Source organism: Pseudopodoces humilis, chromosome 12 (assembly GCF_049639895.1).
Source record: "Pseudopodoces humilis isolate 2021_Gansu_Grassland_sample_001 chromosome 12, ASM4963989v1, whole genome shotgun sequence".
In the NCBI taxonomy this organism is placed as follows: Eukaryota; Metazoa; Chordata; class Aves; order Passeriformes; family Paridae; genus Pseudopodoces; species Pseudopodoces humilis.
The window spans coordinates 15,567,809-15,589,873 of NC_142211.1; the positions used below are offsets into that span (position 1 = coordinate 15,567,809).

At 41.5% G+C, this 22,065-nt stretch overlaps 1 protein-coding gene and 1 pseudogene across 8 annotated transcripts in view; one reads left to right on the forward strand and one right to left on the reverse strand.

Annotated features, from left to right (window-relative positions):
• The window catches only part of LOC148183418 (vasculin-like), a 120,951-nt gene extending 103,102 nt beyond the window's left edge, over positions 1-17,849 (forward strand). For 6 of the 8 annotated variants that reach the window (XM_088061585.1, XM_088061587.1, XM_088061588.1 and 3 more), the window contains 6 exons: positions 395-579; positions 1,182-1,322; positions 1,797-1,958; positions 4,124-4,296; positions 16,461-16,563; positions 17,353-17,848. In XM_088061585.1, the coding sequence (XP_087917711.1) occupies positions 395-579; positions 1,182-1,322; positions 1,797-1,958; positions 4,124-4,296; positions 16,461-16,563; positions 17,353-17,511 (923 nt within the window). In that variant the 3' untranslated portion in view covers positions 17,512-17,848. Of the gene's footprint in view, positions 1-394; positions 580-1,181; positions 1,323-1,796; positions 1,959-4,123; positions 4,297-16,460; positions 16,564-17,352 lie in introns of all 8 variants that reach the window. The other 2 variants (XM_088061589.1, XM_088061590.1) reach the window with 1 other exon arrangement.
• Positions 4,689-6,139, reverse strand: LOC148183420 (uncharacterized; annotated as a pseudogene).
• Positions 17,850-22,065: the final 4,216 nt, after the last annotated feature.

Consider the following 22,065-nt stretch of genomic DNA (forward strand, 5'->3'; position numbering starts at 1 on the left):
CCTGCCCTTATCTCTACCTGTGAGCGTTTTGTTGTATTCTTCTCTCCTCTGTCCAACTGAGGAGGCAAGTGATAAAATGCGTTTGGTGGACACCCAGCATTCAGACAGGGTCAACCCACCACACTTTATTTTTTTGAAAGTACAATTCTGGCATTTCCAAGTAAAATATTTTATAAAAGGTGCTTGAGGAAAATGGAATAGAACTAATGTTTACCCAGGTTTGTATGGTATGTTATTTGGGGAACTAATACTGGACCAAGTTTCTCATTTATGCCCATTTTCTCTGGACCATATGGCTATCCAGTACCCTATGAACTGGGAGCTTAATAATATATGCACATGCATATATATCTATAGATATAGATATATACACACACACTTTTTTTCCCCCCAGATTGCCCTTTGAATACTAAATCTAGATCACCAAGAATGCTGGTCATTAAAAAGAGCAGTACAAAAGAACTGCAGACACCTGGATTCCCTGTAGTAGGAAGTCTTCATTCACAGACAGTAAAGAATGGAACTTGCACAAGTATTTATAAAGGATTAGTCCTTAAACCTGCTACTTCACCCGCAAAGGTGAGTCTTGGATACTGTTAAAATGAACAACATATTTTAATTCTGAATGTGCTTATTTCCCCCCTGAAAGTACCATTCTTAGAGTATTATGCTTTCAAATCTTGTTAAGTGCGCAACACCCCAAAAGTGAATAGAAACACTTTTTCTCATTTTTCTTTTTAAACTATACTGTAATTGGTGCTGTTTCTCATTTGCTTTTTTTTTTTTTGAGAAGTGCAAGAGCTGTCCAAAGGAGAGTGAAAAAGTTGTTTTTAAGTTAGACAATTGAAATGCCATTTGTATATATGCTTTTAACAGAAAAACAAGAACCTAGTGGAAAACTATAGTTTGCAAAAAAGTGCCTCCAGAATTTATCCCAATTATTGATATAGATACACTGAATTGTTTGTCAATTTATTTCTATATAAAAAGCGTAAACAGTAGTTGTGAGAGAGGATTAATTGCTCATAAACAGTCTATTTTCCACAATAAAACAGGTATTTTCTCTAATTTATGGTTGTAGTTATGATTTGCTTTTGTTTAATCATTTTTTCTAAATATTCCGGAAAATAATCCTATTGTAGCTAACGGGTCTCTACATTTTTGTTTAAATTTTTGTTTAGCCTACACAGTGGAAAAGCCAAGCAAAAGAAAATAAACTTCGGAATGTGTTTTCTCATGAATCTGCATATGGTATTGGCAATTTCAGTCCTTTCAAATCAACTGCCAAGGCATTTAGAGTATCACAGAATTCAATAAAAGAGGTAAAGGAATATCTGTAGTTTTTATCAAATCTATCAAATTTTAAATTTTGTTGGATAACTAGATCAGTAGGGTTTATGCAGAACTATATTAAGTAAGTTTAGTTTTTTGGAAGTTAGTGTGGGAGAGAAATATGGAGCATACATCATTGGCCTTTATGCACTGCAGGATTTGCTTTGTAAGTTCAATTTGTAATAAAAGTGGTGTATTAGGAAGTATAACCCAGTGGATTTAAATTTCAAAATTGCTAATAGTGTGAAAACTTCAGTAGGTTCACTGTTTTTTAGCAGGGCTTCATAAACCTTTATATCTGGGATAATGTCTAAAAACTGTATCTTCCCTCTACTTTTTACTGTGGATATATATGAAAGCAGAAACTACAGGTGCCTATGAGTCTTTGTCTTTTATTCAAAGTTTTCTAAACTAATAGACTTATAATATTTTTTCTTTTTTTTTCTGATCTCCCCCTACATTAGTGTAATCGGTCATATTTCTCATCTTCTATTGAGAAAGTTGGTCAGCCTCATTTAACAAAATTGTCAAGAATGCGGATTGATAAGAGCGAATTTTTGAAAGCATTGAAACAAGATAGAGTGGAAGAAGAACATGAAGATGAGAATCATGCTGGGCAAGAGAAGGTAGTTTTGTTCATACCTATTGTAGATCCAGCAGTAACAATTCTCAGACTGAACATAAGCTACTTTTTACTTGGCTGTAAACAGCTAAGTCATGGTCTTGATCTCTAAATGAAGGAAAATAGTTACCTTTTGATGAATTTTTAAAAGTTGCTCCAAGTGCTACTCTTTCTTCAGTGATTCTTAGTTTCTTTTTTTCTTTCTGCAGTATCTGTTCATTCATGTTAGAGATAGATGTGTTCTTTCAATTTGAATCAGTTTATACAGTGCATAGCTGGCACCTGAGAATATTTTTGTCAGTGCTATAAGCCACCAACAAGCCATAAAGCGTAGTTATCATACATAGTCTAAGTGAAGAAATGAAATGCATTATTCAGGATGGGGTGATTTAAAAGCCTTTTTGCTCTAAATGAGTGATTTAAAGTGTAAACAGAAAAAGGAGCACAAATTATAAATCAGCCAGATAAATAAAATTAGTGGTTTTGAGGAAGGGTTATTCAGATATATGAAAAAAACCAAAACAGTGCCAGTGTGCACGACTCATAAAAGTAAGATTTACTTTTCTGACCCTGTTCCTATATTGGGCAAAATAAAATTTGCTCTAATGGGACTGTTCAACTTAGCTGTATGTGTCAGTTGGGAAAGGTCTGCATCTTTCCATTAGGGATTTTATGTCGGAGTACCCTGAGATGGATGTTGGGAAAAATGCTGTTCATCTGTGTTTAAGAAACACACAAAATTTTGATTTAAATTTTAAAAAATCTTGGGAAACACTGTCTTGAGCTTCAGAATTCTAAACATGAATTTGGTGACAATTTCTGTTTCTGAAATTGTCTTGAGTTCTTAATATGTTCATGATACCTATGTCAAATACATTCTGTTGTCCCTGATTTTCAGAAGCAGTGTGTGTGTGTGTGGTGTTTAGTAGTGAAAATTGTAATGTCCTTGGACAGGTACATGTGTTACATAGCCTGGAGTTATTAAGTGCATGCATCCTCTTCCCTGCCATTGTTGTTTCACTAACAGGTGTGAAAAGATGTTAAAGAAATCATGTAACTGATAGTTGTCCTACTTCTAACATTCATTTTAATGATCATAAATAGAAAACATGGTATGCAACTGAGTGCATAGGGAGATAACTGTGCAGCAGACATTTATGACAGGATACTGTTGATGGAATTTTAAGGCCTGCAGTGACAAATTTCACCTCTGAAATAATGGGACAAATTGTGATCAGCAGCTGAATCATGCTTGGAAGATATTTTTCCCTAATAGATTAAAATTGTTTAATATTTTTATTAATTTTGAGATACATATGAGATGCATTCTTCAGGTGTATGATTTGAGAGATGAATATATGTTTATTAGGTACTTCTTATGAAATTCTTACCCAGCATTTCTGAAGACAGCACTGTGATTGGGAGGGGAATGACAATGGATGGTCTTGATTGTGGACTCTGAAGTATGATTTTGTACAAGTGCAGAACTGGTTGGTTGAGTAATTACCTCCTGCTATAGATCATGATGTTATGTGCCAAGTTTAGGGATTTCATTGTCAAAAGGGTGTTAGCTAGATAATGTTTATACTACCCTCTTTGTTTTGACAGTTGGTAAGACTTCTATTTGTCTCATTACTAAATAAGAATTACAAGTTGCTGAATGAGTAAAGTTAAAAGAAACATCTCTCACTTGTAGGATTAAAGAGCTTTTAATATTTGAGTGAGCCTGAACAGTCTGTTTTCTAAATAAACTTTCTTTCTAGTTCTAATTTCATGGCTAGTAAGTTACAGTTGCTGTAACAACAGCCTGAGAAGCTGTGATGCATTTAGGGAAAACTGAATTTAAAGAGCAGTATCCAATCTTCAATTATAGAAATAATAACTTTGAATTTTAAGATATGTTTGAAACTGTAGAAAAAAGTTTGAGACCAAGCATGGGAGTTGATTTCTACATTACTTGATTGGTGGCATAACTTAGGATTTCTGTGGTATCCAGGTATTGCAAACTCTAGAAGTATGAACACGAACAAAATTACCCCCAAAGTAGTATAGAGCATCTCCATTTAAACAATTTAAATTAAACAGAATCACTGAATTGAAGCATTTGCAGACATATACTTGTGAATGAAATTTACTTTTAATCTTTGTGATAATAATTATTGTTAACAGGATGATGAGTCCTTTAACTTGCACAACAGCAACAGTCCTCATCATGTGAGAGATATAAACCGAAACTTTGAAAATGAAATTCCAGAAGAGAATGGCAATGCTCAACAGATCATTCGATCTTCAGCTTTCCTTCAGGCAGATGTTCTTTCAAGCTCACTTGAGGCAGAGCATAGGTATGTACTTTATTATAATATAAAGAGTGTTCCTTTATGGTAAGTGATCATGTCTTAAATTCTTTATAGTTCAGGAGTCAGAATCTCAAAACTGAGAACACATCACATGTTTAATGAATACTGTCAAAGTCTAACTCTCAGACATGTACTAATTTAACATGGAATATACTTTATACTAGATTTCTGTAGTGACATCTTAAACTTAACTAAAAATTTGATGTATTTCATCATAAAGAAATAAAGAAAACTACATAGTGATTTCATCCCTCAGATTTTGGTCTGCATATTTAGGAAAAACAATGCATGTAATTGTTATTTGTATTAATTATACTTTAAAAGCTACATCTTATATAAAACTCCAGTGAATTTTTCCTCATTGTTAAAGAAAATAATTATTTCTGTAGCTGACTACTTGACATTGTCAGTATATTGGGTCTGGTTGAGCTGGAGTTTATTTCCCCATAGCAGCCCTCCCAGTACTGTGCTTTGCATTGGGACCTGGAAAGGTGCTGATAATACACCCATGTTTTGGTTACTGCTGAGCAGCACTGGCACAGCATCAGGGCTGTCTCCAACATTTTCGCCCCCATCAAGGGGCTGGGAGTGGACAAGATCCTGGGAGGGGACACAACTAGGCCAGTTACCAAGCTGCTGGAATATGATGCAGGGGTGCTTTGAACCACTTTCCTCGACATGGCCATTGTGCACAGGACATCCTCTGGATCTTTAGGGATATTATCACTTTTTAGATCACTATAGTTGACTTCCAGCACTACTAATTCTCACAAGTACTGGATACCTGTCTGTAGTGGTCCACTTCCCTGAGGAGTTCACAAGATCTTCCTTAAATGGATATCTTGCTTTCATGCTTGAGAGAAGCCATCTCCAGAGGCTGCAAATTGCTTCTTCTTTTCCAATTCCTCTTTCAATTTCCCGATCTTTATCAAGGGATCCCAGCTGTTGGGCTTCATGATCTTCTAACGGCTGACTGTTGGCTCCATTATCCCAGCATCAAAGCAGCAAGGCAGAAATCCACTCACCTGGTTGGTGGCTGTAATCTTTTTGCAAGTCTCAAAGTTCTGATAAGGTCTGGGACCAAGTAACTTCGGTTTCCTGTTTGATTTGTCTCATTCCTTTCAATTTCTTTGTTGAAGGACCTGCTTCTTGATCTGGCCCCTCCTCTCCTACTTATTTTTCTTCTTTTTCTTGTTCTTCTTCTTGTTCTTCTTGTTCTTTTTCCTCTTCTTTCTCTTCTTCTTCATCCTCCTCCATTTCTAATCAATGATATGGACTTGTAACTTTCCTGATCCATTTTTTCTTTTTCATTACTGGGACAATTACTGTAGTTGTTCTTTTGGTCCCTATCTCAGCTATAGTGTCCTCAAATGCAGTTTGAGTTTCTGCTTCAACTAGTCCTCTGTGATTACTGAACAGTATCTTAATAGGCATAGACCAGGCCCCAGTACAGGGTGAGGAGCTGCTGGTTTTCAGTGGGGTAGGCAAGGTTATGCTTTCCAGGGTTGGTTATCTGTTCAGGTGTAAAGTCCCAGGTAATGAGAGGTGATAACCACCCTAGGAACCTGCTCAAATCCTTCCACACACCCTGCCACCCAGGTACTGGATGCCTCAGGGCAGATTTCAATATCTCTTCACCTAAAGTTTGTTTTCTCTTACAGCAGGGTGGCACCAGATTCCACGAACCCCATAGTGTGCAAACAGTATTAGTTAATATTATTCACAGTATTAAGCAGCTTACATAATGATAAGCAATGACCATTGGAGGCTGCATTATAAAACCATTCACATAAATCTCAGGCAGGCAGAGGGAAGTGTATTCCCTCATTGTCCACAGAAGACAGCTCCGTAGCATAACAAGGCCATCAATGTAAGGGCAAAGCACAGAGCCATTGTTTATATTAGTATGTTCCCAAACAGCAAAATAAAGAGATAAGCAGTGCAGCTGACAAACTCCATATCCCACACAGGTGTTTGCTACTCAATAACTACTATTATTATAGCATTCAAGATATATATAATTGCCTTTGTCTTATCCCTGTTTGGGAGCCAAAAAGGACTGTACTTGGTTGAACTTGGCTGGACATCACTCACAAAGCCTCTTGTCTCGGTTTTAGAAGACAGGTGTCTGCTAGGGAGGGCAGGAGCCTCCCTTGGAATGAAAGAATGTAGACCCCCTCCCTCCAAATTATTATAATTCTGAAATCAAGGGGCTTTCAGGCAGAGATCTGGGGATAGGAATAACAGTTCTTTACTGGTATAACCAGGCAAACAAACAACAATAACTACAGCATTAGCAAGAAAACAGAACCAGGGACCCCGTGACAGCTTTCTCGGCTGAGACGGGAAGGGATGGAGGAGAGGCTTTGCTTCACAAACCCTCTTGGACAGTCAGTCCCAGTGCTCCTGCAGGGCTCTGAGGAACAGTCGGCTGGAACAGCAGGGATGAGCTGAGATCCTGGGCCGGTGGCTGAGGTGTATCAGCAGCTCCGTGGTGGTGCCTGGCACTGCCACATGTCTCGGCAGGACAGGGGGTGTGAGGCCAACCAAGGAAGAGGGAAGAAGGAGAAGCAGCAGCAGCTCCATCTGGGTGATGGCGAAATTCCCTTCTCCCCACTGCAACAGTTCCGGGCCCCAAGTGTCCTTCTCCTAAGCTGAAGAAAAGCCAGCCAAACTGTCCCCACTATCCTTTTTTCCTGTCCCCTTCCCCCCCTTGGGCCCAGCCAAACTCTTTGTCTTCTTTCAAGCACCCACCAAGTACCCACAGTTAGGTTGTCTCCGCAACTAATGGGTAAAAATTCCACGGGCAAGCCAGAACTAAAAAAAAAAGACACCTAACCCCCAACACCTCTCTATCACTCCCCTCCACAGCTGGACAGAAGAGAGAAAATATAAAAAAACATTCATGATTTGAGATAGAGACAGATCACTTACCAAATACCATCATGTGCAAAACAAACTCGAATTAGAGATATTAATTTAATTTATTGCTCACAAAATAAAAGCAGGATAATAAGAAGTAAAATAAGACCTTAAAAACACCTTCCTTCCATCCCTTCTTCCTTCCCAGCTCTACATCCTCCCCCAGCGGCACACGGAGACGGGAGTGGGACTTAAGGTCAGTTCGTCACAAGTTGTTTCTGCCGCTGCTCAGGGAGAGGAGTCCTTCCCCTGCTCCAGTGTTGGGTCCCTCCCATACGAGATAGTTCTCTATGAGTCCATCCCCTGGGCAACATTTCTCCACAAACTGCTTCAGTGTTGGTCCCTTTCCTCAGGGTGCAGTCCTTCAAGTACAGCTTGCTCCAGCATGGGTCCCCCACAGGGTCACAGGTCCTACCAGGAAACCTACTCCAGAATGGGCTTCTTTCTCCATGGGCCCACAGGTCCCTGACAGGAGCCTGCTCCAGCACAGGAATCCCACAAGGTCACAACCTCCTCTCAGGCATCCACCTTCTCCACCATGGGTATCCTCCATGGGCTGCATGTGGATCTTTGCATCCCTGTGGACTTCCATGGGCTGTAGGGGCACAGCTGCCTCACCATGGTCTTCACCATGGGATGCAGGGGAATCTCAGCTCTGGCACCTGGAGCACCTCCTGCCTCTCCTTCTTGACTGACCTGATCTGCAGAGTTGTTCCTTTCACATATTGTTACCCCGCTCTTCTCTGGCCACAGTTATATCTGTGCAATCACTTTTTTTTCTTTTAAAATATGTTGTTACAAAAGTGTTACCACCATTTCTGACTGGCCCAGTCTTGGCCAGCAGCACATTCATCCTGGAGCCAGCTGGCATTGTCTGTGCTTGACATGGAGGAAGCTTCAAGCAGCTTCTCACAGAAGCCACCCCTGTAGCTCCCCACTGCCAAAACCAAGCCATGTATACCCAATACATACAGTGATATCATAAGAAAATGCACTTGAAAGGGAGAAAGTAACTTCAGAAAAGGATTGAAACAATTCCAGTATCTCATAATACTAGAGAAATGTTACATATAAAAGGACTTGGAGAAGCTGGTTGATAGTCAGCTGAGCATGAGCCAACAGTGTGCCCAGGTGGCCAAGAAGGCCAGTGGCATCCTGGCCTGTATCAGAAATAATGTGGACAGCAGGACTAGAGAAGTGCCATGTACTCAGTACTGGTGAGGCGCCTTGAGTACTGTGTTCGGTTTTGTGCTCCTCATGACAGGAAGGGCATTGAGGTGCTGGAGTCTATTGAGAGACCGCCAGCTATTCACTAACCTTCACAGAAGTAAACGTGAATGCCGTTTATTTCTGTCTTTAGCACACCTTTTATAGGGTTCTACAGGGTCTGCAGGCTAAGCAAGTTACTATTGGCTAACACACACAGGTTTAAATTTTTTCTCCTACACACAAGGATATTGTTTTGCTTTACTCTCTCTTCTGCAGGAAGGTTTCAAGGACTTTAGCCTTTAATATCACAGCTTATTTCAAAGACTGGTTTGTGCAGACAGGCCTTTACTAATATATAAAATATATCAACAATTCCCCCTTTCTCTTTTTGCACAAACCAGGCTTTGGATGTGACTCATTCTATACTCTTATCAAGACAAGATAACATACAACTTAGATTGTCATCCTGATTAACATTTTAAGTAAAGTCCGCCCCACTTCTAGCACAAGAGACCTCAACCATCCAGTGATGCCCCAGCTGGCAAACCAACTTCTAATGCGGTCACTATCTTCTTTCAGGGCATGTAACCCATCCTGTAGCTGTTGTAGTTGCTTATGGATGGAAGCTGAATGATCAGTAAGATTCAAGCAGCACATGCCTTCAAACTCCTCACAACCATGTCCTCGTGCTAAGAGCAAAAAAGTCAGTTGCAGCTCGATTTTGTAATACTGCATGATGTACACTACTCACATCGGCTGAAAGCTCACTTAACATTGTGGATATTAAGTTCAATTCTTTCTTAGTCTAACAAGCGAGCCTTCTTAGAGTTGCTAAGCTTTAATAAATTCAGGCTTCACTTTGACTGATGCTTTTCATTTTGTTAGCTACATTCAGCAATTGATGTAACCTTGGGTGGAACAAAGTAAGTTTCCCAAGATAACAGGGTCCTCTATGTGGATTAGCACGAATTCCATTCCATGCTCTATCTCCACAGATTAGGAATATGGAACTAGGTAATTGTTTTGGTAATTGTCCTGTGAGATTACACCACGAATAAAGGCTTTAGTTTCAATGGTAGTAACGAGATCAGCTAGAGGGTTGACTGCAGCCCAGTGCTGCATTACTTTGTTAGAATGGCTTTTGTCAGGGGTTCAAACATTATCCATCCACCTGAGGTATTGGTGGAACCTAACAAATCTAATTCTTCTGGGGGCTCTATGGTAACATTGAGAACTTGGATAATTTTCGCTTGCCAGCAGGCTTCAAGTTGTCTTCATGTGAGGCCAATAGTGCGATTGTACTCTCATAACATTGCCAATTGATTCAGTCGAGTCTCATTACTAATTAAACCTTTAAATGCTGGAGGATCCCATTCAGGGACTCCTATGAGACAGGTGCAAAAGGATCTCCAGGTGTGGCTAGGCTTAGACATCATATTTGCAGACTCATAATTAAGGCATTAACGTTAGATGAACTTTCAAAGATGTTTACACTACCTCTTGAAGGGGGGGATGCTTATATTTATACTAATGCAACAATTACTATACAGGCTAAAATCTTTATCTTAAAATATTATCTAACTACTTTTAACACACGTGCTTTGGTATATATGTAGTCTAAGCATGAAAGCAATTTGCTGAAAGGGTAAAAACACAACTACAATTTGCTTTATATACAATTAGATGTAGTCTTTACACTTTTCTTAGATCTTCTACAGAACTTCTCTAACACGATTCAGTCCTGGAACGTTCACTGCTCCTGTGATGTCAGCTGGCAGCTGATTGGTGACTGAGGGCTTTGATGTTCATGTTGTTCTTCACATCCTTCTAAATCTTAAAACAAAGGATAACTGAAAAATTGGTAGAGACACAACATCATAATAACAACATAAAAGTTCTGTTGGTAAACTGTCTGTGTAGTGTTCAGACACAACTGTGTCCTGACATGTCCACTTCTGATCCACGTCTGTAGTACCAAGGCTGTGTGGTGACTTCTCTGTTCACTGGATCTCATGTGTTCAGAGGAACACAGTCTGGTCACATGGACAGGTGACCTTTTTGAACCTGCCAACAAAACACAGACACTTCTCTCCTTCAAGTTAATGAATTACACTAATCAAATGCTTTTAGGACATCAATTTCCCCATTTTTTTTTTAAAAAAATAAAAATGAGATGTACTTCTGTTATAAACATCAACATAAACCCAAAACCATACACACAATGAATAAGAACCTATAGCAGTTAAAAATCAATTAAATCATAAATATTATTAACAAGATATGTAATATAAAACTACTATTAATTACTAAAACACTGCACCAGCATCCCATAGTTAGCAAACAAACAGAAACAAAAAATCATCAGTGAAGGATTGGATAACCACCTCCGGAAATGATACTTCAAGCCCACTTCAAAATTGATCCAGCTGTCATATTAATAGGGTCAAATTGCTGAGTCAAAAAGTGACTCAAATACTGATTTGGTACAGAAAATATCTGGATCTGTTGGCAAACATTCTGTCCAGGTGTCCTAGTTTAGGGCAAATTAGGGAGGAAAACTAAATGGGGATTTCCTCAGGGAAATGCCCCCTCCCCACTAACTGACCCCGGAAAAAAAAAAAAAATAAAATTCTTGGAGAGAAGTGGAAAAAGCTGTTTATTTAACAGAAATTGAATAATATTAAATAATAAAACCTCTTGCTGTTTGATGGGATGGCAAGTCTAGGAAGAAAAGTCCTTTTCATGTGGTGTAGCTTGGCTCGCTCAGGTTCTTATCAGTCCTTTCGGCGCTGGAAAAGTGCCGAGGCCCAGGCCCCGGTGGACCAAAAGCGTGAGCTCCCGGGGTTTGGCTAGGTGTTCAGTCTAGAGCAGGTTTGCACAGATTCAAGAAAAGGAAAAAAAACAAAGGTCCAGGGAACTCCTCTGCCTCAGCTAGCTAAAACTAACTAAAAGCCAGAGAGAAGCTCTGTCCCGCTGTCTGTCCGTGCTGCAGACACCACAGTCCAGGAGCGAGATGTGTGGGAGTGATGTTTTTCTTTAACACAAACTGCGTGCTTCTTCTTCCCCCTCTCTTGCTCTCAAAGCCAGTCTTAAAGGTGCAGAACGTAATATATAACATAAACCAGACGATTGGGGATACCAGTATCATAAAGTCACCCCAGGACATTCCACCCCTTATCCCCATATCGTCAACTTATTATCAAAATTAATATATATATATATTTTAACTTTACAACACATACATTATATACAGACAAGGGCATTCATTCATGATCTTCACTCAACAATCAGATCTCCCTGAGGTACACATTGTGTTGTTTTATTTTTCCGCATTATCCACCATGTGCAACCCGGTCCTTGAGCAAAAACAACCCCACGAATGGGTTTGTCTGCACTCGAAGTAGAATTGATCCAAACTGTCTTTCCTAACAAACTTCTGAGATGTAACGCTGGGACTTTGTCTCTGTCTACTACATGCAGGGGCTCGGATTGGGCTGGGCCTGCTTGGTTGGTGGAATTTCGGGTGTTAACTATCCAGGTGGCCTTTGCTAGATGCTGCTCTCAATTTTTGAAAAATCCTCAACTCAACGCTTTCAAGGTAGTCTTTAACAGTCCATTGTACCTCTCTACTTTTTCCGCAGCAGGTGCATGGTAAGGGATATGGTACACCCACTCAATGCCATGTTCTCTAGCCCAGGTGTTTATAAGGTTATTCTTGAAATGAGTCCCATTGTCTGACTCAATCCTCTCAGGGGTGCCATGCCTCCAAAGGACCTGCTTTTCAAGTCTCAGGACGGTGTTCCGGGCAGTGGCATGAGGCACAGGGTAGGTTTCCAACCATCCAGTGGTGGCTTCTACCATCGTGAGCACGTAGCGCTTGCCTTGGCGGGTCTGGGGCAGTGTGATGTAGTTAATCTGCCAGGCTTCCCCATACCTATATTTGGACCAACGCCCAGCGTACCATAGCAGCTTCAACCGCTTGGCCTGCTTGATCGTGGCACACGTCTCACAGTCATGGATAACCTGGGAAATACTGTCCATGGTTAGATCTACTCCTCGGTCTCGTGCCCACTTATAGGTGGCATCTCTACCCTGATGGCTTGAGGCATCATGGGCCCATCAAGCTAGGAACAACTCTCACTTGTGTTGCTAATCTAAGTCTGTCTTTGACACCTCTATCTTTGCAGCCTGATCCACCTGCTCATTGTTTCGGTGCTTTTCATTAGCCCTACTCTTGGGGACACGGGCATCTACATGACGGACCCTCACAGACAGTTTCTCTACTCTGGTGGCGATGTCTTTCTACTCATCAACAGCATCCCAGATTGGCTTTCCTCTGCGTTGCCAGTTGGCCCTTTTCTACCTTTCCAGCCATCCCCACAGAGCATTGGCTACCTTCCATGAATCAGTGTAGAGGTAGAGTTTTGGCCACTTCTCTCTTTCAGCAATATCCAGGGCCAGTTGAACAGCTTTGAGTTCAGCAAGTTGGCTTGATCCACTTTCTCTTTCAGTGGCCTCTGCGACCTGTCGTGTGGGGCACCATACGGCTGCTTTCTACTTCCGGTTCATCCCTACGATGCGACAGGAACCATCAGTGAACAGAGCGTAGCGTGTTTCTTCTGCTGGCAGTTGGTTGTACGGTGGAGCTTCTTCAGCCCGTGTCACTTGTTCTTCCTCTTCTTCATCAGTGAGACCAAAGTTTTCACCTTCCGGCCAGTTTGTAATTATCTCCAAAATCCCAGGGCGATTTGGGTTTCCAATACGGGCGTGCTGCGTGATGAAGGCGATCCACTTGCTCCATGTAGCGTCGGTGGCGTGGTGGGTAGAAGGAACCTTTGCTTTGAACATCCACCCCAGCACTGGCAGTCGGGGTGCCAGGAGGAGTTGTGCTTCTGTGCCAATCACTTCTGAGGCAGCTTGAGCTCCTTCATAGGCAGCTAAGATTTCCTTCTCTGTGGGAGTGTAGTTGGCTTCGGACCCTCTGTAGCTTCGGCTCCAGAATCCCAGTGGTCGGCCTCGAGTCTCCCCAGGCACTTTCTGCCAAAGGCTCCAGGACAGTTCATGGCTCCCGGCTGCAGAGTAGAGCACGTTCTTCACGTCTGGTCCTGTCCTGACTGGGTCAAGGGCTACTGCATGAGCGATCTCCTGCTTGATCTGAGCAAAGGCTTGTTGTTGTTCAGAGCCCCAATGGAAAGTGTTCTTTTTGCGGGTGACCAGGTAAAGAGGGCTCACAATCTGACTGTACTCAGGAATGTGCATTCTCCAAAAACCTATGGCACCTAGGAAAGCTTGCGTTTCCTTCTTGTTGGCTGGTGGAGTCATTGCTGTAATCTTGTTGATGACGTCAGTAGGAATCTGACGCCGTCCATCTTGCCACTTTACTCCCAGGAACTGGATCTCTCGAGCAGGTCCCTTAACTTTGCTCTTCTTGATGGCAAAACCGGCTTTCAGGAGAACCTGGATGATTTTCTCTCCTTTCTCAATACAGAATAAATACAACCAACAATCAGTACAGGTTTTTCCACTTTCTCAAGCCCCACGTTGGGCGCCAAAAACTGTATTTGTCCTAGTTTAGGGCAAATTAGGGAGGAAAACTCCAAATGGGGATTTCCCCAGGGAAATGCCCCCTCCCCACCCACTGGTCCGGGAAAGGGAAAAGAAATTCCTTGGAGACAAGTGGAAAAAGCTATTTATTTAACAGGAATTGAATAATATTAAATAATAAAGCCTCTCGATGTTCGATGGGATGGCAAGTCTAGGAAGAAAAGTCCTTTTCATGTTGTGTAGCTCTGCTTGCTCAGGTTCTTATCAGTCCTTTCGGCGCTGGAAAGTGCCAAGGCCCAGGCCCCGGTGGACCAAAGGCGTGAGCTCCCGGGGTTTGGCTGGGTGTTCAGTCCAGAGCAGGTTTGCACAGATCCAAGAAAAAAAAGGAAAAAAAAAGAAAGGTCCAGGGAACTCCTCTGCCTCAGCTAGCTAAAACTAACTAAAAGCCAGAGAGAAGCTCTGCCCCGCTGTCTGTCCATGCTGCAGACACCACAGTCCAGGAGCGGGATGTGTGGGAGTGATGTTTTCTTTAACACAAACTGCGCGCTTCTTCTTTCCCCTCTCTTGCTCTCAAAGCCAGTCTTAAAGGTGCAGAACTTAATATATAACATAAACCAGACGATTGGGGATACCAGTATCATAAAGTCACCCCAGGACACAGCAGCTCCGCGGTGGTGCCTGGCACTGCCACACGTCCCGGCAGGACAGGGGGTGCGAGGCCACCAACAAAGAGGGAAGAAGGAGAAGCAGCAGCAGCTCCATCCGGGTGATGGTGAAATTCCCTTCTCCCCACCGCAACAGCTCTGCACCCAACGTGTCCTTCTCCGAAGCTGAAGAAAGTCCACCAAACTGTCCCCACTATCCTTTTTTCCTGCCCCCTTCCCCCCCCTGGGCCCAGCTGAGCTCTTTGTCTTTTGTCAAGCACCCACCAAGTACCCACAGTTAGGTTGTCCCTGCAACTAATGAGTAAAAATTCCACGGGCAAGCCAGAACTAAAAAAAAGGACACCTAACCCCCAACACATCCTTTATATACTTCTCCAAAGCTGTGCTGTTCTGTTCTACTGTCCTTATCAAAACATAATATGAAAATCTGTCAGCTTTTTTTGATCTCGTAATAAAGATCATGAAGTAATAATCTGGTCATGGGGATTTAATGCACCCTCAGAAAATTTGCAGATGACACAAAGTTGGGTGGGAGTGTTGATCTGCTCGAGGGCAGGAAGGATCTGCAGAGGGATCTGGACAAACTCGATCAATGGGTTAAGGACAACTGCATGAGGTTCAATAAAGCAAAATATTGCATCCTGCACTTGGGTTGCAGCAACACCATGTGGTGCTACAGTCTGGGGGAAGCATGGTTTGTAAGCTGTTCAGCAGAAAGGGACTTGAGGGTGCTGGTTGAAGGCCAGTTGAACATGAGCCAGCAGCGTGTCCAGGTAGCCAAGAAGGCCAATGGCATCTTGGCCTGTATCACAAAATGTGGACAGCAGGACAAGGGAAGTGATCATCCCCCTGTACTCAGCACTGGTGAGGCCACACCTCAAGTACTGTGTTCAGTTTTTTGGGCCCCTCACTTTAAACAGGACATAGAAGTTCTAGAACATGTCCAGGGAAGGGCAAAAAGGCTCATGAAAGGTCTAGAAAACATATCTTATGAGGAACTGCTGAGGGAGCTGGGGTTGTTTAGTCTTGAGAAGAGGAGGCTCAAGAGGGACCTCATCACTCTCTACAACTCTGATAGGAAGTTGTAGTGAGGTGGGGGCAGGTCTTTTCTACCATGTCTGCAGTGAGAGGACCAGAGGAAATGGCCTCAAGCTGAGACAGACGACATTCAGATTAGATAGTAGAAAAATATTTGTCACTGTTCGGGTGGTCAGGCATTGAAATAGATTGCCCAGGGAGGTGTTAGAGTCATCATCTCTGGAGGTGTTTAAGAGGCATCTGGATCTGGCACTGGGTGATGTGGCTTAGGGGTTACAGTGGCAGTGCTGGGTTGACAATTGGACTGTATGATCTTAAAGGTCTCTTCCAACCTTAGCGATTCTATGAATTTGAGTGAGATAATATGATGAAATTTGGCTTTTGTGTCCTTATGTTCAGTGGGTTGACAGAAAAGCAGGATCTATGCGAAACCTGATGGCAGGAAATGTAGTACTTGGTATGTGCAAGTGATGGTATTTTTATGCTTAAAATTATGTTCTATAGATAAAGTATTACTGTTTAATTTTTTTAACTTTTGAAATTAAACATATAGAGGTAAAATAGTCATCTGTGAAAGGCTTGAGAACTTCTCAACCTTTGTGCATTATATATCTTTTGTAAAGCTTTTAACCTACTTCTATGTAACAGTTTGTTTAAAATATGAGCTGATTAATCCATTTATTACAGGTCTTTACACATCTACATAGGCAGAGCTTGAAACATCTGAGTGTGTGTAGCAAATTTCTTAATGTTGTCCTTTTTATTTTAAAGGTTGTTAAAGGAGATGGGCTGGCAAGAAGACAGTGAAAATGATGAAACATGTGCTCCACTAACAGAGGATGAGATGAGGGAATTTCAAGTTATCAGTGAACAGGTAACACTAATGTTCCTTTATGAACTTGTCAGTGGCTACCCTAAGTCTCTACTTTTGAGGGGGATCTCCAGTAATTCTGATGGTTAGGGATGCTGCCATTTCAGTACCCTTTGTTTTCTCTCTCTCTCTCTTGCCTCCTTGTACTTTCAGAATAACGGTTGCTTTAAAAAGATAGGGGATCAGTGCTTATTGTAAGAACACCTGTTCTCAAACTAATAAGGGAAGGGTAGGGGAATGGTTCTGAGTATTAAACTCTTAAATGCTTGGCTTATTGCCCAGTTTCTGCATTATGTCTGGAAATGCAGTAATTTCTTTCTTCTAAAATAAGTTGTTTCCTTCTTTCCACTGTCTGACTTTCCAACTGCATCAAGTAAACAGACTGGGATACCCATTCCTCTCTGCTTGTTCTCCTCCTGGTCCCTTTCCTTGCTGCAGAACCTGCCCTTCTTAGTGCAGGTGTTTGCAGCAGACCATGAAAAAAGAGACTGCATCACAGGAGAGACCATGTGGGAGGGATCACTGGGGCAAGACGTCTGAGGAAGTGGCTAAGAAGAGGGTGAACTCTTGTTCACTGCAGGAGCTTAGTTTAGCATAGTTGGACGCTCTTAGATGCAGGTGGCTGGCCCAGAAGTGAAGGTTCTCAGGTAAATTTTCTGTTGTGCGTATATATAAAATAGGTTGTGCAGTGGATCTAATGTAGCCCATAGATGACATAGAGAATGCTGAAATGCAACAGAATGTTGTTTTTAGTTTTTTATTTCTCTGATACATCTTGTTTTGTCATTTCAGTTACAAAGAAATGGCCTTCGAAAAAATGGCATTTTGAAAAACAGCTTCATCTGTGATTTTAAATTTAGTCCCTGGAAAATAAACACTTTCAAACCTGCTCTGGAGAATGAAGATTCTGAGACAAGCAGCAGTGATACATCAGATGATGATGATGTGTGAAGATTTCTGTAACATCTGTAGAAGCTTGTTTTGATCCCATGAAAATCTGGGGATGTATTGTTTGAAAAAAAGTTCTAATTGATGTAGTAACATGCCCCATTAGAGGAAGAATGATAGGACATGTTTCTAAAGAAAGTAAGGAATATTTTGTTGAACATTACCATAATTTCTTTGTGAAAAAATGTAGAATGAGGACTTGGGTTGACCCAACATTGACTGACTTCATCACTGCAGCATTTCTGAGTAGCAATGTGACAATATAATAAATCAGACTTTCTCATCTAATAATAAAACAAAAAGGAATTGTGTAATGTTTATCAAGACTTGTCTTAATATGTCCAAGCATATGAGGAAAAAAAAAAACAACCCAGCTTGACACAGTGTTTTGCTTGCCAAGTCATTCCTTTATTAAAATGGAAATCCTTGAGTCCACTTTGTATGCAAAAAGAGCAATGTAGCATGTTGGCTAAAATGAGCTAAGTGCACTAAAGTTCTTTTCCTTAATTGAGCTGTTGTACCATTCTGCTTTTTCCACATATAACTGTTCTCTAGGCATTTGTAGTGTAGTTATCATTATTAATGGAAAAAAAAAAAACCCTGATGTTTCAGTTTCAAATTCCTAGAACTAACCTTTTATTTGAAGGTTTTATATGGGGTATTGCAAGACTGAGTATTATCACAGTGAACATGTTTCTTGGGGGAAAATGTTGTTCTAATTAGGAACGGCGAAAAGAACGACATAGACTCTCAAGGGAGTCAGAACAGGAGAATTCCTTAGTTTATTACTTTATACTTGTTTTATAGATTAGTTCGTGGAAAGTACAGAAAGGAAAACTCTTATTGGTTAGTTAACTGCTACATCACCATCATTGGTCAGTGGTGTACACCACCTCCTGACTTTCTCCTGCAAGGAAAACAAGAGGACAGACAAACAGCACCTGGCAGTTGTTTTCTGTCTCTGAGGATTGTTTTGAAATCCTCCTATGAATTTCTCAGGCTAGCTCTCAGGCAGGGAGCAGTTTCTGCAGGCTCCCTGCAGCTTGCTCCAAAGCTAGCATCCATAGGAAAATAAGCACTTTAACTGTGCTATTCACATGCTGTAATGCCCCAGCCCATTGGCTGGGTTCAGGGGAAGGTAGTTGGATATACTCTGGACAGTGCATGGGAGAAACAACAAAGTTCTCAGGAGGTTCAATAGCAAGCAACTTTTATTTACAAACTTTAGAATTTCCAGATAGGACAAGGCACTTGACATTGACTGGATTTTTTGTCCAACGTACAATATATTTTGAGAAAAAGAAGGTAAGAGAAGAAAGAAAAAGGAAAAGAAGAGGTACGTAGTCACCACCCTAAGATCCAGCATGGTCTCAGCAGCTTTTAAATCCAAGGTAGTGGAGCATAAGTTCCCAAACAATTCACTCAACAAGATTTTAAAAGGGCTTACAATGGTTCATGTACTCTGAGTTAGACGCACAGAAGAGATACCAACAAGATATTCTCAAGAGGTCAAAACAACAAAGAAGTCTTTACTTGTGGTGACACTGGTGGTTGGGTTCTTTTTCCCCAAGACTGAGACTGACAAGAGAGAGGCTGTTTTCTCGTGTTTCGGCTTAGTTGTTTATTCTTTCCTTATCTATATTACATATATACAGAGTACAAGGAGCTACATACACTAAGATAGAAAGATGCAAAATGGAGAGCGAAGAATCTCTCCAAGATCTTTTATGTGTCTACTTGTCCAATAATCAAATGCCAAGTTATTTTTCTTAGTGACCCAATGACTTGACATCTGTGTGCTGCACTGCGGCATTCTCTATCCAATCACTCATTATTACCCAAAAACCCTTAGAAGAAGAAGTGCTATTTACCCCCCCGCTCTTACCCCTGGGAAGATGCCCATCCTGCCGCAGTCCTCTGGGCGGGGGGGGGAGTTTTTAGCAAGGACAAAAGATAAAAGATGAAGGAGGTTCTCTTCTTCCTGGGACAGTGTCCCAGCTTTAATCTGAAGGGTCCCAGGGCAGAAAAGAGAGCGAGTCCAGCTCGCCCTGGATTTTGAACAGAGGGAAAGGAGGCGGGGGGGAGGCAGGTTACAACCAATCAGGAGAAACCAAAGGGGAGGAGTGAGAGGGAAGGAACTAACACACCACAGATCAGAGGGGGAGCATCAGGGATAAACCATGTAGCATAATACAATACAACAATGAAGAAGAAGAAAGGGACAATGCCCTAAATCCTCCATATGGCCTTTTATTCTCTAATATAGCTTAAACCCTAAACTAACTTTTTCAGCCAGTGACTTAAGAAAACTCTATCTAACCTACGCACGCGCATTCCTAGTTTCTCTACTTAACTTTAAAAGCTGTCTCCATGGTGTTATGCTAAACTCAGTGCTCTCTTGGGTGTCAGAGCCAGGCACCACAGATAAGGGCTTATTTTCCGTGCTTCTGACCCCAACATTTACTAGCAACTTTAGAAAAACAAACTTTGGCAAAAGGTTTAGTGCAACATTCAATCAACATAAAACACTTCTCAAAGCATTAACTTGGCCCATTCAACTTAGCAAACTTTAAGCCTATTCAATTCCAAGTTACTCAAGAATTCCAAGAAGAGGGAATTAGAAGAAAAAAGAGAAGGAGAGAAAGACAGAAAAGATATAGAAAAGCACAGATAGAGGTACCAACTCCTGGGTTCCAACAATGATAGAAACTCCAAGAAGAGGTAGGGTCCAGACAACATGATGGCCTTGTGTTCAGCCTTAAATACCCCTTGGACTTTGTGGGCCCTTCTCCCACGTGGGACTTCTGGTCATTTGGCCACTCAGGAGCTGGGTTAGGGGAGTGTGGAGCACTGCCTCTGGTGTGCCATGATTGGCAGACTGCGGGGCTGAGATACAGGTTCTGGGATTAGGGGGTGTGGGGAAGGGCACTGCCTCACCAGGGCAAGGCCTGACCAACCTTTTCCCCCACACACATGCATCCCAAAATGTCTCGAGACATCAATCGTTCCAGTCTCTCATAACCACCCTGTGGCTTAAGGCATTGACTAGAACCACAGAAATGGTACCTTTCCTCTTGTGGCAGCAGTGGGATCCTAATCTAGCAGAGTAGAAAGGAGAGAAGAAGAAAGTATACAGGAACTCATATAACAGACAATTGTTATTTCAATACTCAAAGCATAAGTCTAGTTAATATCCTTCTATGCAGGTCACTGCCCCCACCCCATGAGTCTCTAAAACTGCAGGCAAGATACAATGCAAACCAGGATCAGGGAGAAGAGTTCATGAACCTGTCTTTCAGCTGCAGTGACCAAAGAGTCCAGCAGATTGGTCTGTAATATCCTTTGTGTTTTTGATTCCATTTAATTCTTTGGTGAGGTTCAGCATTCTCGAACATTAGACAATTTTATAAAACTATTCTTGATATTTGCTGGACTTGTAGGCCAGGCTCCAAAATAGCATGGCAAATCCAATTTAAGATTCTCTGTTGCTTATTGATAGTACAATACATTGCACTCTTTGTCAAACTCTATAAGGATCAATAGTTAGGCTTCCTTGCCTTTTGGAGTCCATGATCTTACAGGTCCAGCTATCACTACAACCCAAACAAATATATATGTGACATTACCACCATTATCCTTCCCACCAATCAGATTTCAGGGGGATTCCCAGAACCTGTACTCAAGGAAAGAGGAAAAGGTCAATGGGCACCATGGGAAAATTTCATTCTGTAAAAATTCTACTATATAATAGTCTGGATTGTTTCAGGGGTGGAAGTCAAAGATATAACAAAACTTGAGTCATTCCAACCTCCTCATCATATAATTTCAAACAGGGTCTTGGGTTTGGATCAAATACCTTTCCAACTTTACCAAAGCCTTCAATGGTTCTCAAACCAGAAATCTTTCTTCTTCTGTCAGCTTAACCACTTATGCCTTCTTAGTCTACAGCAAGAGAGAACTTTCCAGCTGCCCCTTCAGCTCCTCTGTCAGCCCCTTTTCTCCCTCCTTCCAGGGGCCACCAACAGTTCAACATCCCCTTCTGCACAGTCATGCTTTACACATCACTTACCATTACTACACGGGCTTCCCTTCGTATAGTAATTTTATGCTTTGCTCTGAGGAAATAGGAAGAGGTACACAAATTTGATTCCATAATCATATGAAATCCTGTGTGAGCTCCCAAAACTAAACTGAGGGAGGAATCTTTCCTACCCACTGTGGCAACCAGAGAGAAAATATAACCATTTTAAAATATTGGCGGCAACAAACTTATATGACAGATATGAACATAGATATCTTAAAACATATCAAGATAAAAACGTAAACATTCAATTCAGCAAAGGACAGCAACTCTTCAATTCTGTTGCCACTTCATCCTCTCATGAAACACTTCTAGAAGGAGAAAACTCTGTCCCACTTGGACCTACTTCAAAAGGAAGAAGCATCCACCTGGCAATCTTTTGTGTTCTCTGTTATTTCATTGATCCTTTGATCAAACTAACAATAAGCCTGTGAAAATAAAGTTAGAGGACATAAAAAATGCAACAATCACTAATG